Raw genomic sequence first — 14,905 nt, 5'->3', positions numbered from 1 at the left:
CATATGCATTAATATTATTTTGCTCTAAGAACTTGTCTAGGCCGGTTTTGAAGCCCTCTACTGTTTTTGCTGTGACCAGATCCTGTGGTAGACTGTTCCACAGATTCACAGTTCTCATGGTAAAGAAGGCTTGTCGCCTCCGGAGATTGAACCTTTTTTTCTCCAGGCGGAGCCAGTGCCCCCTTGTCCTTTGAGGGGGTTTTACCTGGAACATCTTTTCCCCATATTTCTTGTAGGGGCCATTTATATATTTAAATAAATTAATCATATCTCCCCTTATACGTCTCTTCTTGAGACTAAACAAATGTAATTCTTTTAATCTCTCCTCATAACTAAGATGCTCCATTCCCCTTATTAGTTTAGTTGCCCGTCTTTGTACCCTCTCCAGCTCTAGAACGTCCTTTTTATGAATCGGGTTCCAAAACTGGACAGCATACTCCAGATGGGGCCGCACCAAAGCTTTATAAAGCGGTAATATTATATCCCTGTCCCGTAAGTCCATGCCTGTTTTAATGCATGACAATATCCTGCTGGCCTTAGAAGCAGCTGGCTGACATTGTGTGCTGTTCTGTAGTCTATTATCTACAAGTACACCCAGATCCTTCTCCATCAGTGACTCTCCCAGAGTAACTCCCCCCAGGACATATGCTGCATGCGGGTTATTAGTACCCAGGTGCATAACTTTACATTTATCCACATTGAACCTCATTTGCCAAGTGGACGCCCAAACACTCAGAGTGTCTAAGTCATCCTGTAAGATCTGCACATCCTCCATAGACTGTACTGTACTACAAAGCTTGGTGTCATCTGCAAAGATAGAAACATTGCTGTTAATTCCATTCTCCATATCATTAATAAACAAGTTAAACAGAAGGGGGCCCAGAACTGACCCTTGGGGTACACCACTTAGAAGAAACATAGAAGATTGCCGGCAGAAAAAAAAACACTTTCTGCCCTTTTAGTATTTCCCTTCTTATTACCTTGGGATATGTTTCTATATTGATATGTGTTTATCCCTGGCATGTTTACATTCTGTTATTGTAGATTTACCTACCACATCTGCTAAAAGTTTGTTCCACTCACTACTGAGCTCTGTTGTGATCAGAAGATACAGCTGAAAAGAGAGTGCAGCCACTCCCTGGCCGGCCACTAATTCCGACCATGACTTACATGGTCGGTATAAGCCATTAGCCATTACGGAGATACGGCCGGGGAGTGGATGACACAGCTGCTGCGCTCTCTCCTCAGCTAAATCTTCTGATCACAGCGGGGCTCATTAGTGAGACCGGCTGTGATCAATAACTTTTGACATGTCTCGTGACTAATTAAAAGTTATTTTTGATGACAGGTATTCTATAAGCATCACAGTATATCTGCAATTAAATAAACATCAGGGCTATCAGTCTGTCAAGTTGGGAAGCAAAGGTGACTGTGAATCAATTTCATTAGCTTTGTTGCAATTAAAAGTGACTGCAGGTGCACTTAAAGGGCAAAAGAAGGGCATCTCCCAAATGTGACATCACATGTGACATCACAATACACAAGTGTGACGAGACAGTGCCGCAATCTGACAATGCAATGTGCCTCTGTGACATCACAATGCCCCACTCAAAGAACACACAATTTAAATCCGTAAAGATTTTTAATTTGAATCAATTGTTCATCAAGATTGAACGTTTGATTGAGCTATTTTCATTTTGTTTTGAGAAGTGTATTTATGTACAGCTTAAAGGGTTTGGTTAATTGTTTTACAGAGTACTACAGTGTTTTTTTGCCAAATTTATTTTCTGTTCAGTGGTACGACCTGTTGTCCAGCAGAGGGAGCTGTACAACCAATAACTAAAGGATTGTCACCAGTCCCTTGTTTCCCAATTATTCCTCCTGTCTTGTTCCCGGCAGTTTTTAAACTAAGCAATACCAGAGTGACATCATGTCATAACTTTCCAGAATCTATATGGTTAATAATATATAAACACATACATACCTTGATATCATCATTCATGATGCTTTAGCGTTGTGACAAAGCTTTCTGGTGTCAATTAGTTTTGTGTTTGACCAAATGTTATAGTTAGGTGTCCTTCAATGTTGATCACAGGGGGATACAAGGGGGGGGGGGGCTATAAATGATCATAATCCTCGGATAATGAAAACAGGGGTCACAAACGTGTGTGTTGCCACTTTCTTCCTTTGCTGTAGTCGGCTATCTCTGTGAATCCCATAGAGTGAATGGAGTTGCATAGAGGTATAAAGGACCACCATTCTCATAATTGATGGGGGTTCCAGTGGTTAAACCCACTGTGGTTCTCCCTTAACAGTCCAAATTATAGCAATGTTTCCTGCACAGAAGTAGTGCCCCACTAGACCCTGTCCCGGTAGTGGCGGTCCACTCTCAAGCCTTCTTCACTTGTTTCTTAGTTGTATCTGTTTCAGCCAACAGCTGCCATAGGGTTCTCACCCAGATATCTCCCATTTCCCATGGTACATTTCCATGTCCATGAAGTCACCCATTAACTTCTGTTCTGGATTTGATGTTAGATAGGTTATGATTAGAGATGAGCGAATCGGGTTCGGGTTCGAGTCCATCAGAACCCGAACGTTCGGTATTTAATTAGCTGGGGCTGCTGAAGTTGGATAAAGCTCTAAGGTTGTCTGGAAAACATGGATACAGCCAATGACTATATCCATGTTTTCCACATAGCCTTAGGGCTTTATCCAACTTTAGCAGCCACCGCTAATCAAATGCCAAACGATCGGGTTCGGATGGACTGGAGCATGCTCCAGGTTCGCTCATCTCTAGTTATGATAGATAGGAACTATGAATTTCTGGCTTAATTGCTTCTCACCAAGAAATATAATTTTCCCAGGTTACATGTGATATTTTGATTTTAAGGAGTAAAAACAAATCTGTAAGGCTGGAGATATATACCAAGCTATGGTAAAAGGCTATGCTAATATGCAAAAGTGCAGCAGATCTAATGAACGCATGTTGTCTACTAGTAACTACTTTTGGTTCCTAAATGTAGACTTTTATTTGTGGGACCCAAGTGCAGCAGACCACACTTTTGAGTCCCACAATGGGCTGAACATAGTCCATATTAGATTACATTTAGTCCATTAAGCACAATAGGCCTGCCAGAATACATGTCTGCATCCATTTCTATACTGGCACATACCTCCAATGTACTGCCTGATTGCAGTGTGAACCCATCCTATGTATGTATATAGTGGATGAGCCAGAAGGTTACCCAATGTGTTCACCAAATGTGTTCTTATTGGCCCAATTGATGGCAAAAGAGTAACTAATTGGCATACGGGCTGGTATACATTAGCTTTCTTGCTTTAAAAAAAAAACAGCTTTTCCCTATGCAACCAGGCTGCACTCTTTCACATTACACTGTGTTTAGAACCATAGTGTATGGGCAATATTGCAACCATAAGGCAAATGAAGACCATGAATACAGTGTAAATAAAGCCTAGGTATGCTGTTAAACTATAAATATATAAAAAGAAAAAGTAACAGCATCCAGGCGATTTAAAGTGCAAAAATCAAAAAGTGCTTTATTACCTCATGGCACATACACAACAGCGACGTTTCAACCTACATGGTCTTTCTCAAGCTCGATCTTTCAACACGTTCTCAAATTGTTGTTGGTCGTTTGCTAAAAATTTGCAGATCGCTTTGTGTAAACAGTCTTTCACCGATTCACCCTATGTGTAAGATGGGCTTAAGAGATCTTAAAATGATCACAATAACGATTTTTCCAAACGATATATCGTTCCGTCTAAAACTCTGATCGTCATAAAACACACATTGTTACTTTGAAATTGTTAATCGTTCGATTGGGCGAATTATGGCTCCGTGTAAACGCGGCATAATCATCCTGTGTAATAGGACCCTAAAACTATCATAGATCCCTATGGTTCTTTAGTTCAGCTCATCAGGCCTGCAGTCAGATCAGGGCTGCTCTTAGGGCCCTCTCGTGGAAAATCGTTATATCCTTCGAATTTGAATGAAAAATCCTTTGTGTGTCGTTGATTTTTTTTTAAGATCTGACCCTAAAATCATCGTTAATCGTTCGCTGTAATTCCGCATCTATTCACTAATCGTTCAGTGTAATTGCAAATCGTTCCTTCTTCTGCTGGGATCAGATGGAGTAACAGATCGCAGTAACGATCATTGTAACTATCGTAACTGATGACATTCCTTCGGTGTAATATGGTGAACGATTTCAGGTTAATGATAAACAATCTCAATTGCGATTGTTTATCGTCAATCGTTAATTGTTAAAAATCGTCTAATCGTCTTTGTCTAATAGGACCCTTACGGGGGCTACAGGTTTATCCACTACTGAGGGAAAGTATTACCAGCAGTGTACACAGAGGTACTTTACATAAGAAACCCTTGGACGGCACAGCTGACCAGCAGCAGAGGTCTCTACATGCATTTATGGGTTTAATCCCCTACTTGAGCCTCTCAGTCAATGACGTGTGAAAACACTCATCAGTGTCGGGTTTTGTTGTGTAAGTGTGATCACATCTTTCATATTCTTCTTCTTCCAATTGGGTTTTTATGAATGCTAATAGCACACCCCCAGCCCACCAGTTCACCTTTCCCACACCGTCCATGACAATAGAAAACCCCCTTTGAGAGGTTCAGAGCTTCGTAAAATACTGCATTTTATTGGCCTCTCTGTAAAGGCTGTGTGATGTCCCAGGTTAAACCGTGACTTACTCCGACCACAGCAAAAAGCCTGCCACCTACTTGTCAATTTATGCACCTGGACCTGCACTTTGTGACAGCGGCTCATAAAAGATTTAATGACTTTGCCTTGTTCTTTGAAGAACCATTGTGTGAGGGTTAACGTAGCCTTGTCAATGACATTATTCTACAATCTGCTGACCTTCGTGGCTGCTGTGTGAGCCTCGTTCTTCTACACAATTTATTTCTTTTTAAAGATCTAATTTTGCAAAGCTAAAACAAAAAAAATTAAAAAAAGTTGAGAAAAATACTAAACTACCAATCAAATAGAGGACAAATCAGATCAGTGATTTATAAAAACCATCAGGTTCTCTGGAGACAATTATTAGAATCTCTTTCCTATGTCCTTAGTATATATTTAAGGAGCGGTATGAAAAGGAGCAGATAAAGGTTTATAATAAAGAAGACTACACAGAGTTTCTCTTTCACACTACTAATCCCCTGCTGCTGCTTCTGAAAATTAAAGTCTAAGAATGACAGTGGAGGGTGTTAGAGGACCTTAAAGTTCTGCTTACATAGTTGATAAGGGTCCATCATGTCCAGCCTATAACCCTACTGTATGGTCCACAGGAAGAAAATTACCTTATGAATCGCCCCCTGCAGTATTGGATTTGTTTTATTTAGAAAAAGTCATGTCAAGTTTTTAAGTGTTCCAAAGTTTTTGACTTTTGCAGGGGATCGGAATGGTTACAAAGCAGAACTACTTTTTGTAGACATAAAAGTCATAGAAGACATAGTAGTTTTTTTTTTTAGCTCCCCCACAGTATGCAGCGACCACAGATTCTCCAGTCCGGACCAAAGGTTTTCGGCACCTGCCCTATAAGACGACCCCTGACTTTTGAGAAGTCTTATACGGAGGAAAATACAGTATGTTTCTCCCAGGCGGGTTTACATTCAGTTATTGTGGATTCTGCATAAATTTGTTCCAAGTGTATACTACTCTTTCAGTAGAGTAATATTTTCTCATGTTCCTTCTGTTTCCCCCAACTAACCTCAGATTGTGTCCTTTTTTTTTTTTTTTAATTAAAAACACTCCCCTCCTGAGTTTTACTTGGCCATGTAACTTATGTAAAAGTTTCGATCATGTCCCCCCTTTCCTCAAGACTATTCAGTTTATTTCCTTAAAGGATACCTATTTTTTCAATCATGTAGCAGGATCTCTGTTTTAAAACCCAGCAGGTTCATAGTCCACTCTTAAGGCAATCGGTGTACAAAACTGTAGGAAGCAAAATAACCTTACAATGCAAAGCTATGGTGGTTCCCGGCAGTTCCATTCCATGATTTAGCAGTGAACCTGCCACATTTTGAAAGGGTATCCTGCCGCATGAGCAAAATGTTAGGTTTTATGCTTTAGACCCTCCACCATTCTTGTAGCAGTCTCTGGAACCATTCTATTTCATTAATATCTTTTTGTAGGGGAGATCCCCAGACATAGATTATAACATTAACCACTATTGGTGAGAAAACAATTGACCAACGTATGAATGTTACAACTGATATCACAGATTTTAGTTGGACTGAACTTGGTGTTTCATACAAAAGATTATCAACATTTGCTAAATTTGTCATTGTTAAAGCCATGTCCTGCTATAGATGTCGGTGGTGTTCCTTTCTACCACAGTTGGGGTAGCTTTTCTCTATCTATGAATGTTTTTATAGATCGCTTAGAATCTAAAATAAAGCAGTTTAGACTGAATGTAACAGCAATGTTTCTACAGAAGATATAACAACTTTTTGATCCCCTTTAAGAACAACATGTAAAAAGAATACTACCCCTGCTGAGCAGCTGTTTGTCGTCCAAACCACACAGTGAACGGGCCAGAAGCAGCTAGCTCCATTTTCCATGTAGTGGCCAAACAGGGTTACTGCAGCTCAGCTGCTGTTTACATTAAGCTACAGGATTTTAAAAAAACAATAAAGCAAATATTCTATTTTACTCTTTTTTTGCCTTTTTTTAGTCAGCATAGTCTGAATCTACCACATCTCCAAAAGTGATCACTTAATTGGGCACAGTTTACTTTATTATGGACAAAGCATATAATGTACACATAATTTCATCAGATTTAAACCCTTCATGTATCCAAAAAATACAGCCTTCAATCTTACATTTTTTTTGCAAAAAAAAAATCTATACGAGACTTCAGACCTTGTATAAAATTAGTGCAAGATTAAAAGTAAAAAGCATAAACTGCAAATACCATTTGCTAATTTTGCTATGAGACTATATTTGCCAAAGTGATGAGTGAAAATGAATACAATGAAGAGACAACGTGCCTTGACCATGATTTGAACATACTGCAGTAAAACAGATGAGCTAAATCCCCTGAGCAGGTTAGGCTTGGAGCTGTTTGGGGGCTGGGTTTGAGCTGGAAAATGGACACCAATGGAGTCAAACGCATCCGGAGAGACTGCATTGACTTCAAAGGGATCCGTCGGGTTTCTATCTGGTGTTTCTGTTTACTGAAACCGACAGGTCAGGAGAGCTGGAGGTCTACATAAAAGCATTATAGAAAACAAAAATAATCATGTTCACATTCATATGTTAAAGTATAAAGTGCAAGAACAAATATTGTAATGTAATACATTATTACTAGTTGTGTAATGGTGTTGTATACAACATATAGTGCATTCTGCTGTAAACAAGTAATAACATAGGGGGGGACCCTAATCCAGACATGCTACACCCGCTAACATAACTGTCATAGCTGTCAGTAAATGGAAACATTGTGCGATGAGATGAAGCGTCACCATACATTCAGGATTCTGGACGGTCAGTGATATTATAGAATAACATTGCATTTAGAATTGGTCAATAATTATTTCTTATCATATGCCTGTTGTTTTTATGAAAGGCTCAAAGTCATATAAAGTAGTAGCTATACCCACTGTACTGATCCCTGCCTGGTCCACAGACTACGTCCACCTTCTGATCCCTCTCGACATAGGTCACATGATTGCTGTATCTAATCAGTAACCTCAGCAGTGACCTGGTACGGCCAGAGCTGTCACATTTTCTGTGTTGAGAGCAAGCAGGAAACCAGACAAATATTGTGGAAAAGGGGGAATATGGCAACTTTTTTTTTTGCATGTGTAAACATTCCCAGCCTTTAAAAACAACTTTTGTAAAAACAAATGTTCAATAAACAATCCCTTTAAGAGCCAGTGCACAGGCTTTCTCTTGCCCTGGGTGGCTCCAGTGACCATGTATGACTTAGAAACATGAGACTCTATCAGCTGAAAATTCGCTGATCATTGGGTTCTTATGAGGATCAACACAGGAACCTATTTCATATGAATTGCTGAAAGACGAGTTATTTGTTGACCAGAGCTGACATATTCTTTCCTTATAGTTATAGATAGATCTACCAATCTCTTTCATGCGGCTCTCTGTAAGGAAGCCCAAGAATCTCAAACACGTCTCTCTCGGTCGGTGTCGGCAGAGGATATCCAGGGTTAACCTTCAGGCTTCCATTTCGTACCACACCCTTGTTAAGGGAATGCTCAGACAGACTCATGCCCTTGGTCTTTGCAAGAGCTCGCATGGAGCGATTAAAGTGAGCTGAACCGGTGAAATATAACCGAGCGCAGGCAAACTCCCCATAAGGCACAATGATGATATCCAGTCTACGGTGCCTCTGAGCCGGACCTGGTAGGCGACATACACCCATATACTTCTTCTGATTTCCGTTCTCCTCGTGGCTCACCAGATCATCAGTTAAGAAGCCTGGATGGATCAAACACAAAAGAAAGGAAAGTAACATGAAATATTCACTTGGTAGCTTTAATCAGAAAAGGCCATTTATCTTGTTATTTGTGAGCTCCATGATAGCAGGTGAAAGAAATCCAGAAATGAATGGGACGTAGGAGTTATGATTAACACGTGGAAATTACAGGGCTCGCCGTCATGGACTCCAGGGCGCTGGTTCCTGTTTGCTGCCTAATAACTAAGTACAGCTCCAACTCATCACAGGGATCTATAACATTGTTAGGATTTGATTTGTGATACAGACTGGTATTTAATGTCAGGTTATATATGTTTTTCTCTTATGTGATGGACAGTAAGGATTTTCTTACCTTGCAATTTAAGGCTGTCAATCAGTTTGCTAAAAACTCCTTTATGAGACTTGCCATCAGGATGCGTAACTAATACATCAACATCGCCACACGTCGCTTTCTGTCGCCGGAAAGAGCCACAGGCCACGCTCAGCAACTCTGGGTTTATCGCTTTAGCAGCTTTTCTGACCTGACATAAAAAAAGCATAAATTACTGTTCCATTTCTTTAATGCAGAATACTGGGTAGATGCTGGGATAGTGCACAGTCACAGTTATATAATATAGTAGCATCACAGGAATAAGTTACTAAACATCAATATATTATAAGTTAGATGATGAACTAAAAAGGTTTTGCAGCTTTAAAGATTTTACTTTAATCCAGTAAATTTAATTTATTATAATGAATGTCATTTGGGACGGTGTTTTTTTTTTTTTTTTTTTAATTTATTATACCTTTTGCAACTAGACTTAAAGGGGTTATCCGGGATTAGAAAAAGCACAGCTACTTTCTTGCTGAAACAGCACCACCCCTGTCCCCAGGTTATGTGTGGTATTACAATTCAGCTCCTTTGACTTCAATAGAACTGAGCTGCCAAACCCACCCCCAAACGGAGGACAGGAGTGGTGTTGTTTCTGGGAGAAAGTTTTTTTGTAGCCTGGATAACCCCTTTCACGTCTTCCGTCCCCTAGACAACCTCTTTAAGCTATATTCACTATGACAGGATCTCTGCTAGCGAACGCTATGGTGAACGACCTGAAATCGTTCACCCAATTACACGGAACGATGATCGTTACTTATGATCGTTCTTGCGGTCGTCTTGTCGTCGCTATTACGTTCGTCGCTACTGCAAACTATGTCTTAACATGCAAAGATTTGCAAACAATCAACAATAAAAATAGGTCCAAAATCTATCAAACGACCAACGAGAAATCGTTGTCTGCTATTACGCTAAATGATTATCTTTCCAATCCGAACAATCTAACAATTCTTCGAACGATATTCGTCCCGTGTAATAGGGCGCTAAGTGGGGATCATCACTGTTTTTACATTGTGTGCGGAGACTGGCTGTTCCGTGACCCGGCCGGTCTCTGAAAAGATCATCCCGGCCGGTACTGCAGTACTGGCTGGATGATCTTTAGGGCCGCAGAGTTCTGATGTGGGCGCATCAGTGCATGCCAGCATCAGAGCTAACCACTGCACACTATGGAGCTCCACGGTGTCCACTGACAGGTTTTTCTGCGGCCACTATTCAATGAATAGCGGACGCAGAAAACTGACATGTCAGTTTTTTCTACGGCGCCGCTAGGGATCCCGGCCGGAGCGTATACTATGTGTGTACACTCCGGCCGTGATTCTATAGAAGTCAAGGTAACGTATATTTTCGTATTAAGCACGGTCGTTGTTGCAATCGGCAACAACGCCCAGACTTTTACGAAAAAATAAGTTGTGTGAACATAGCCTCAAACTGTATGGGACTGAGGGAGACAGCCCTTGCTGCATTGACCAACTAAACCCCAAGCACATTAAATTGAGTAAAAGAACACAAGGTCAATCACTCCTCTATTCTATGGTGAGGCAGTAAAAATGATCCCTGCCCTAGTAGCTGGAGGGGGTCCCAGTGCTTAAGACTTTTATCACTTTCTGTGAATCCACGCGAAATGTCCATCATGAGACAACCCATTAAATGAACAATTTTAGATAAATACACTGAATTTATATACATTTTGGGCTATTGGCAGCCAGATTACTATAATCCTCCAGTGAGTACGGGTCCGTATTGTGTTATATAGACACACATCTGCACTGATAGAATAGGTTCTGCTGACCAGTTCTTTTTAAAGGCTGACTCTGTAACGTTTTATTTTACGATGGCTAGTGGTGAAGAATAGGTCTAAATGAAATGGCGATGGGTGAATAGCCAGTGACATATGTGTGTAAGCCGTTTCCCAGATGTGACAAACAATGACACACTAAAGGGTCTGTAGTCCCCCGATATCGCCCTTTCTGTGTCGTCTTTCTCTTTATCTCCTTATAACAATTACGGATCATCTTTCATTAGCAGAATAAACCCATTAGTTCTGTCTTGTGTGCCGGTGACATGCTTAAGAAGGTCACAACTCTTTTCTAATGCATATTTTGTCTCTTTTTAATGAAGATTTCTGAAGAGCTGCTACACTGCAATTGAGTGCAAAGCCCCCCCAAGATCTTGATGCGACATACAGCAAGGACAGTGGCTAATCCCTTAATCCCTTCTTTCTCCTGTGTAGCACCCACGGGGGCCCAGAGACCCAGGACGAGTAATCCAATCAACAACAACAATAGGGCCCGGGTCCTCCTCCAACAGCAGCCACAACAACCTGGCTGACTTTTCAAAAGATGGGGAGGAGAGAAAAAAGGTACTTGAAATTGGAAAGTCATTCTTGAAAATCTTTTACGTGACAACCGTGTTTGAAGAAAAAAGGAGGGGTGTTTCTGGGGGGGACGCAGCCTTTGGCCTTTAATCATACGCATGGGAACAAGTTTCTCAGTGGGGTCCGGTTTGGTGCACATTCTTTGAGGTCAGGCTGTGTGGCTGAGTGACAGCGTCGCAATGACCGATGCTTCCACGGTGATGGGGGTATGCAGGTGTAACATAAAGCGACTCGTTCCAACCCACCCCAAGGGATCCTGTCACTCAACACCAACATTCGAACTCCGCTGCCTTTCATTTTCTCCAACAGACTGTCTTTGAAATAGTGTGTCCTGATGATCATCACAAAGAGCCGTGTTCTTATAGAAGCTTGTGGGAGAGAAAACCCCTTTCTTAACAGAATATATTAATGTTGTGACCGCATAATAGAAGAGAAAGAAATTGCAGAGGCTAAAGGCACAAATAGCCGGAAAACAAAAGCGGAGTTTATCTGCACAGCTTGATCATGTCTTCTGGTTCCATTCCCAGCAGCAAAAGATCTCAGATGTAGTTTAACCTTATTTTAATCAACTTTAGCCTTGGCAAAGGAGCCCAGGAATTTGTTCATACGTTGCCAGCAATTTATGAACAAAGTGACAATGCGGCCATCTATTGTGTCCCCGCTGCATGCTAGGCACCTTGGTTGTATTGAGGTGTATTCATGGTCACCAGAAGGCAAGAACTAGTGCAGACAACAGTACCAGCTCACTCCCTTCTTTTTCTTCCATGCACTGGAATATGTAAGAGCTGGAATGTGATTGGTTGATATCCTACAGGTGTTACAACCCATCTCATATATGTAGAGAAACACACGCAGAGGTTAGGAGGACAAGTTTCCATAGGATCCATTGCTGGCTAATGGTGCAGTCGAAATCACTATGTGCATTACTTCTATAAACCTACTGTGACGATCCGGAGGAAGGCAAAACACCCCGATGAGGCAGATTTAAAATGCCACATATTACAGGAGGGAAATCCTTCCCGACTCCAAAAATCTGAACAAATCCCTGGATCAATATCCTATCACTAGAAATCTAGTGACCACAGCTTGTAATATATTTTTGAAGAACAGCATCCAGTCCTTCCTTCTACTTGTCTATTGATCCCCTGTCTTAGGGCCCTATTATATGGGACGATTATCGTGTGAAAATTCGTTATATCGTTCGAATTTTAACAATAATCGTTCTGTGTAATTGCAGCCAACGATCGAAAAATCGTTCGTGTGTCGTTGATTTAGATCTGAACCTAAAATTACCGTTAATCGTTCGCAAAAAGTTCCCTAATGTTGTTCACTAATTGTTCAGTGTAATTGCACATTGTTTTGCTGGGATCAGAAGGAATAAACGATCATAGTAACGATTATCGTTCTGTGTAATATGGTGAATGATTTCAGGTTAACGATAAATAATCTCGTTTGCGAGCGTTAATCATTAAAAATCGCTCTGTGTAATAGGACCCTTAGTTCTGTAACCCATCCATTCCCCTAATGGCCCTGGCTGCCCTCCTCTGCACCTGCTCCAGTTCTTATATAAGGGTGCACAGAGCTGTACACAGTATTACATGAATGATGTGACCAGTGACTTGTACAGAGGCAATGCTTTGTTCTTGTTATAAGCCTTTATGCTCTTTTCATGCATCCCATGTTTGTTAGCCTTTGTAGCAGCTCCCTGACACTGGTCACTAAAGTTAAGTTTAATGTCCACCAATACCCCAAGTCCTTATTCAGAGGCAGTATAACCCAGAGTTTAACTGTTAAGAACATAACTGTACATGTTATAACACCCCTTGCTGCTGAAATATCTGCCCTTCCCAACCTTCCGGCCCCTCCATCTGTGACGGAGAGGCAGATCTCAGGGAAAACCTGCGCCTGCATGACCTGGGTCTTGTCTCTGAGAAATGGCTGCGGTCTAGGCACTGAATCACTGCAATACTAAAGCAACATCTAATGACAAAGAGAAGAACTTTTAACATTCGCAGATGGGGAGGATGAGCGTAGAGTCGTGTATATGTTCTCATATACTGAATACAATCCAGGATAGTAAATATTATCAAAATGTGAAAAAAAAAGTAAAATGTGTGTACAGCTATTAAAAGGCGTACAGAAATATATACACTGATGAGACAGAATCCCCCTCTTGCTGCCAAAACAAACAACTTTTGATATGTCATCAGGCATGTCAAACGTTATTGATCGCAGCGGCTCTCAATGCGATCAGGAGATATAGCCGGCTGCTCACTAGCTCCGATAGTTTAGCCTCATTATAGTCTATGAGGCTAAAGTATTAGAATAAGCGAGCGGCTGGGGAATGGATTACACGGCCATCACACTCATCCTGGGCTATATCTTCTGATTGCAGAGAGTCTCGGTAGCGAGACTTGCTGTAATCAACAACTTTTGACATGCCTAATGGGCGTTCCTGTGTTCCTATGACATGAGCAGTCATGCGTTCTCTAAAGGGAGGGGTAAGCCGAAGCAACAGAGTTCTCGCTGGGACTTATCTTTCCCAGAACAAAGGGGTCGGATGATTATTTTCCATCACACCCATACCTATCACCACCAACATCATCTTTCGGTGGCCGTTCGGGAGAGCCCCATACATGTTAGACTGATGGCCGAACCCACTGCTTGCAGGTGTATGGGGACCTTAACAGTAAAACAATGGAATATAAAAAATAAACAAGGAAATAAACAATGTACATTATGCACCTTTTAACCCCTAAGTGACCAACTTATTTTTCCCATTTTTTTTAGCGTTGTTTTCTAGGGTTCCTTTCATACTTCTTTAAACGTTATAAATTTTTTGATTCTCTTTTTTCTTTATCCTTATATATGATTACTATTTAATAACTTTATTTTATAGTTATGATGCATTAGCATGTATGCTTATACTTTGTCTATGTCTCTGTGTCACATGCTGCTGCAAGGGCTACACTTACAGAAATCCACTTTGATCATGCTGCGGTCATGGACTATGGCACTTTAAGTTTAAACAAGTAGGATTGAAGGGAGGATGCCTGTATGTGACATTTTCCAGTTCCTAGTGGAAGAGTAGCCTTGGAGCCGCTACCCCCTTCTACTGCAGTAACACCAAAAGACGTCACTGCAGACTGAGAACCTGAACCGCCTGCCATCAGTGGGCAGTCTAGAAGAGGTTAACACAATAGTAAAAAAATCCCTTTAAAGAATGTATCGCCCAGATACTGGAACATGTTCTTTTTATCTAATCTGTTTATATTTTTTATTTAATTTTTTCTTTTATTATTATGGGGGCTGCCGGTTTACCTGAGCTGTTTCTAACAACATTTAGTGAGATGCTTTCCAGCAAGCCTCATAAAAATAGACACAACAAACATCTCCAAACCTTATTCTTTGTATGTGACACATTGTTGAGCATGTTTAGTGGGCTTATTCTACGAGAGGATGCTGAGCTGTGAGCAACAGCTGCTATGTGTACCTCTATTATCTATATACTGAAGTCACTGTACTCTCCTGTCTGTGATGATAAAGAGGGCATCGCTGGGAAACGATCTGTACAGAACAAGATGTCTCAGCTTACTTTTAAGACTAGTGGCCAAAATAAAAACGGCAAGATTTTAGGATTATTCTTAAATATTCTTAGTAAAATGGAAAATATCAAATAA

At 40.9% G+C, this 14,905-nt stretch overlaps 1 protein-coding gene across 4 annotated transcripts in view; it reads right to left on the bottom strand.

The window, feature by feature from the left end:
* Positions 1–6,749: 6,749 nt before the first annotated feature.
* Positions 6,750–14,905, bottom strand: part of POLL (DNA polymerase lambda) — an 18,656-nt gene continuing 10,500 nt past the window's right edge. For 3 of the 4 annotated variants that reach the window (XM_069980175.1, XM_069980174.1, XM_069980177.1), the window contains exons 8-9: positions 8,834–9,002; positions 6,751–8,483 (exon numbers count right to left, since the gene is read on the bottom strand). In XM_069980175.1, the coding sequence (XP_069836276.1) occupies positions 8,122–8,483; positions 8,834–9,002 (531 nt within the window). In that variant the 3' untranslated portion in view covers positions 6,751–8,121. Of the gene's footprint in view, positions 8,484–8,833; positions 9,003–14,905 lie in introns of all 4 variants that reach the window. The other variant, XM_069980173.1, reaches the window with a different exon arrangement.

This window comes from Dendropsophus ebraccatus, chromosome 8, assembly GCF_027789765.1.
Source record: "Dendropsophus ebraccatus isolate aDenEbr1 chromosome 8, aDenEbr1.pat, whole genome shotgun sequence".
NCBI classification, from domain to species: Eukaryota; Metazoa; Chordata; class Amphibia; order Anura; family Hylidae; genus Dendropsophus; species Dendropsophus ebraccatus.
The sequence above is the reverse complement of the archived record's forward strand: the minus strand, read 5'-3'. Positions and strand labels throughout refer to the sequence as shown.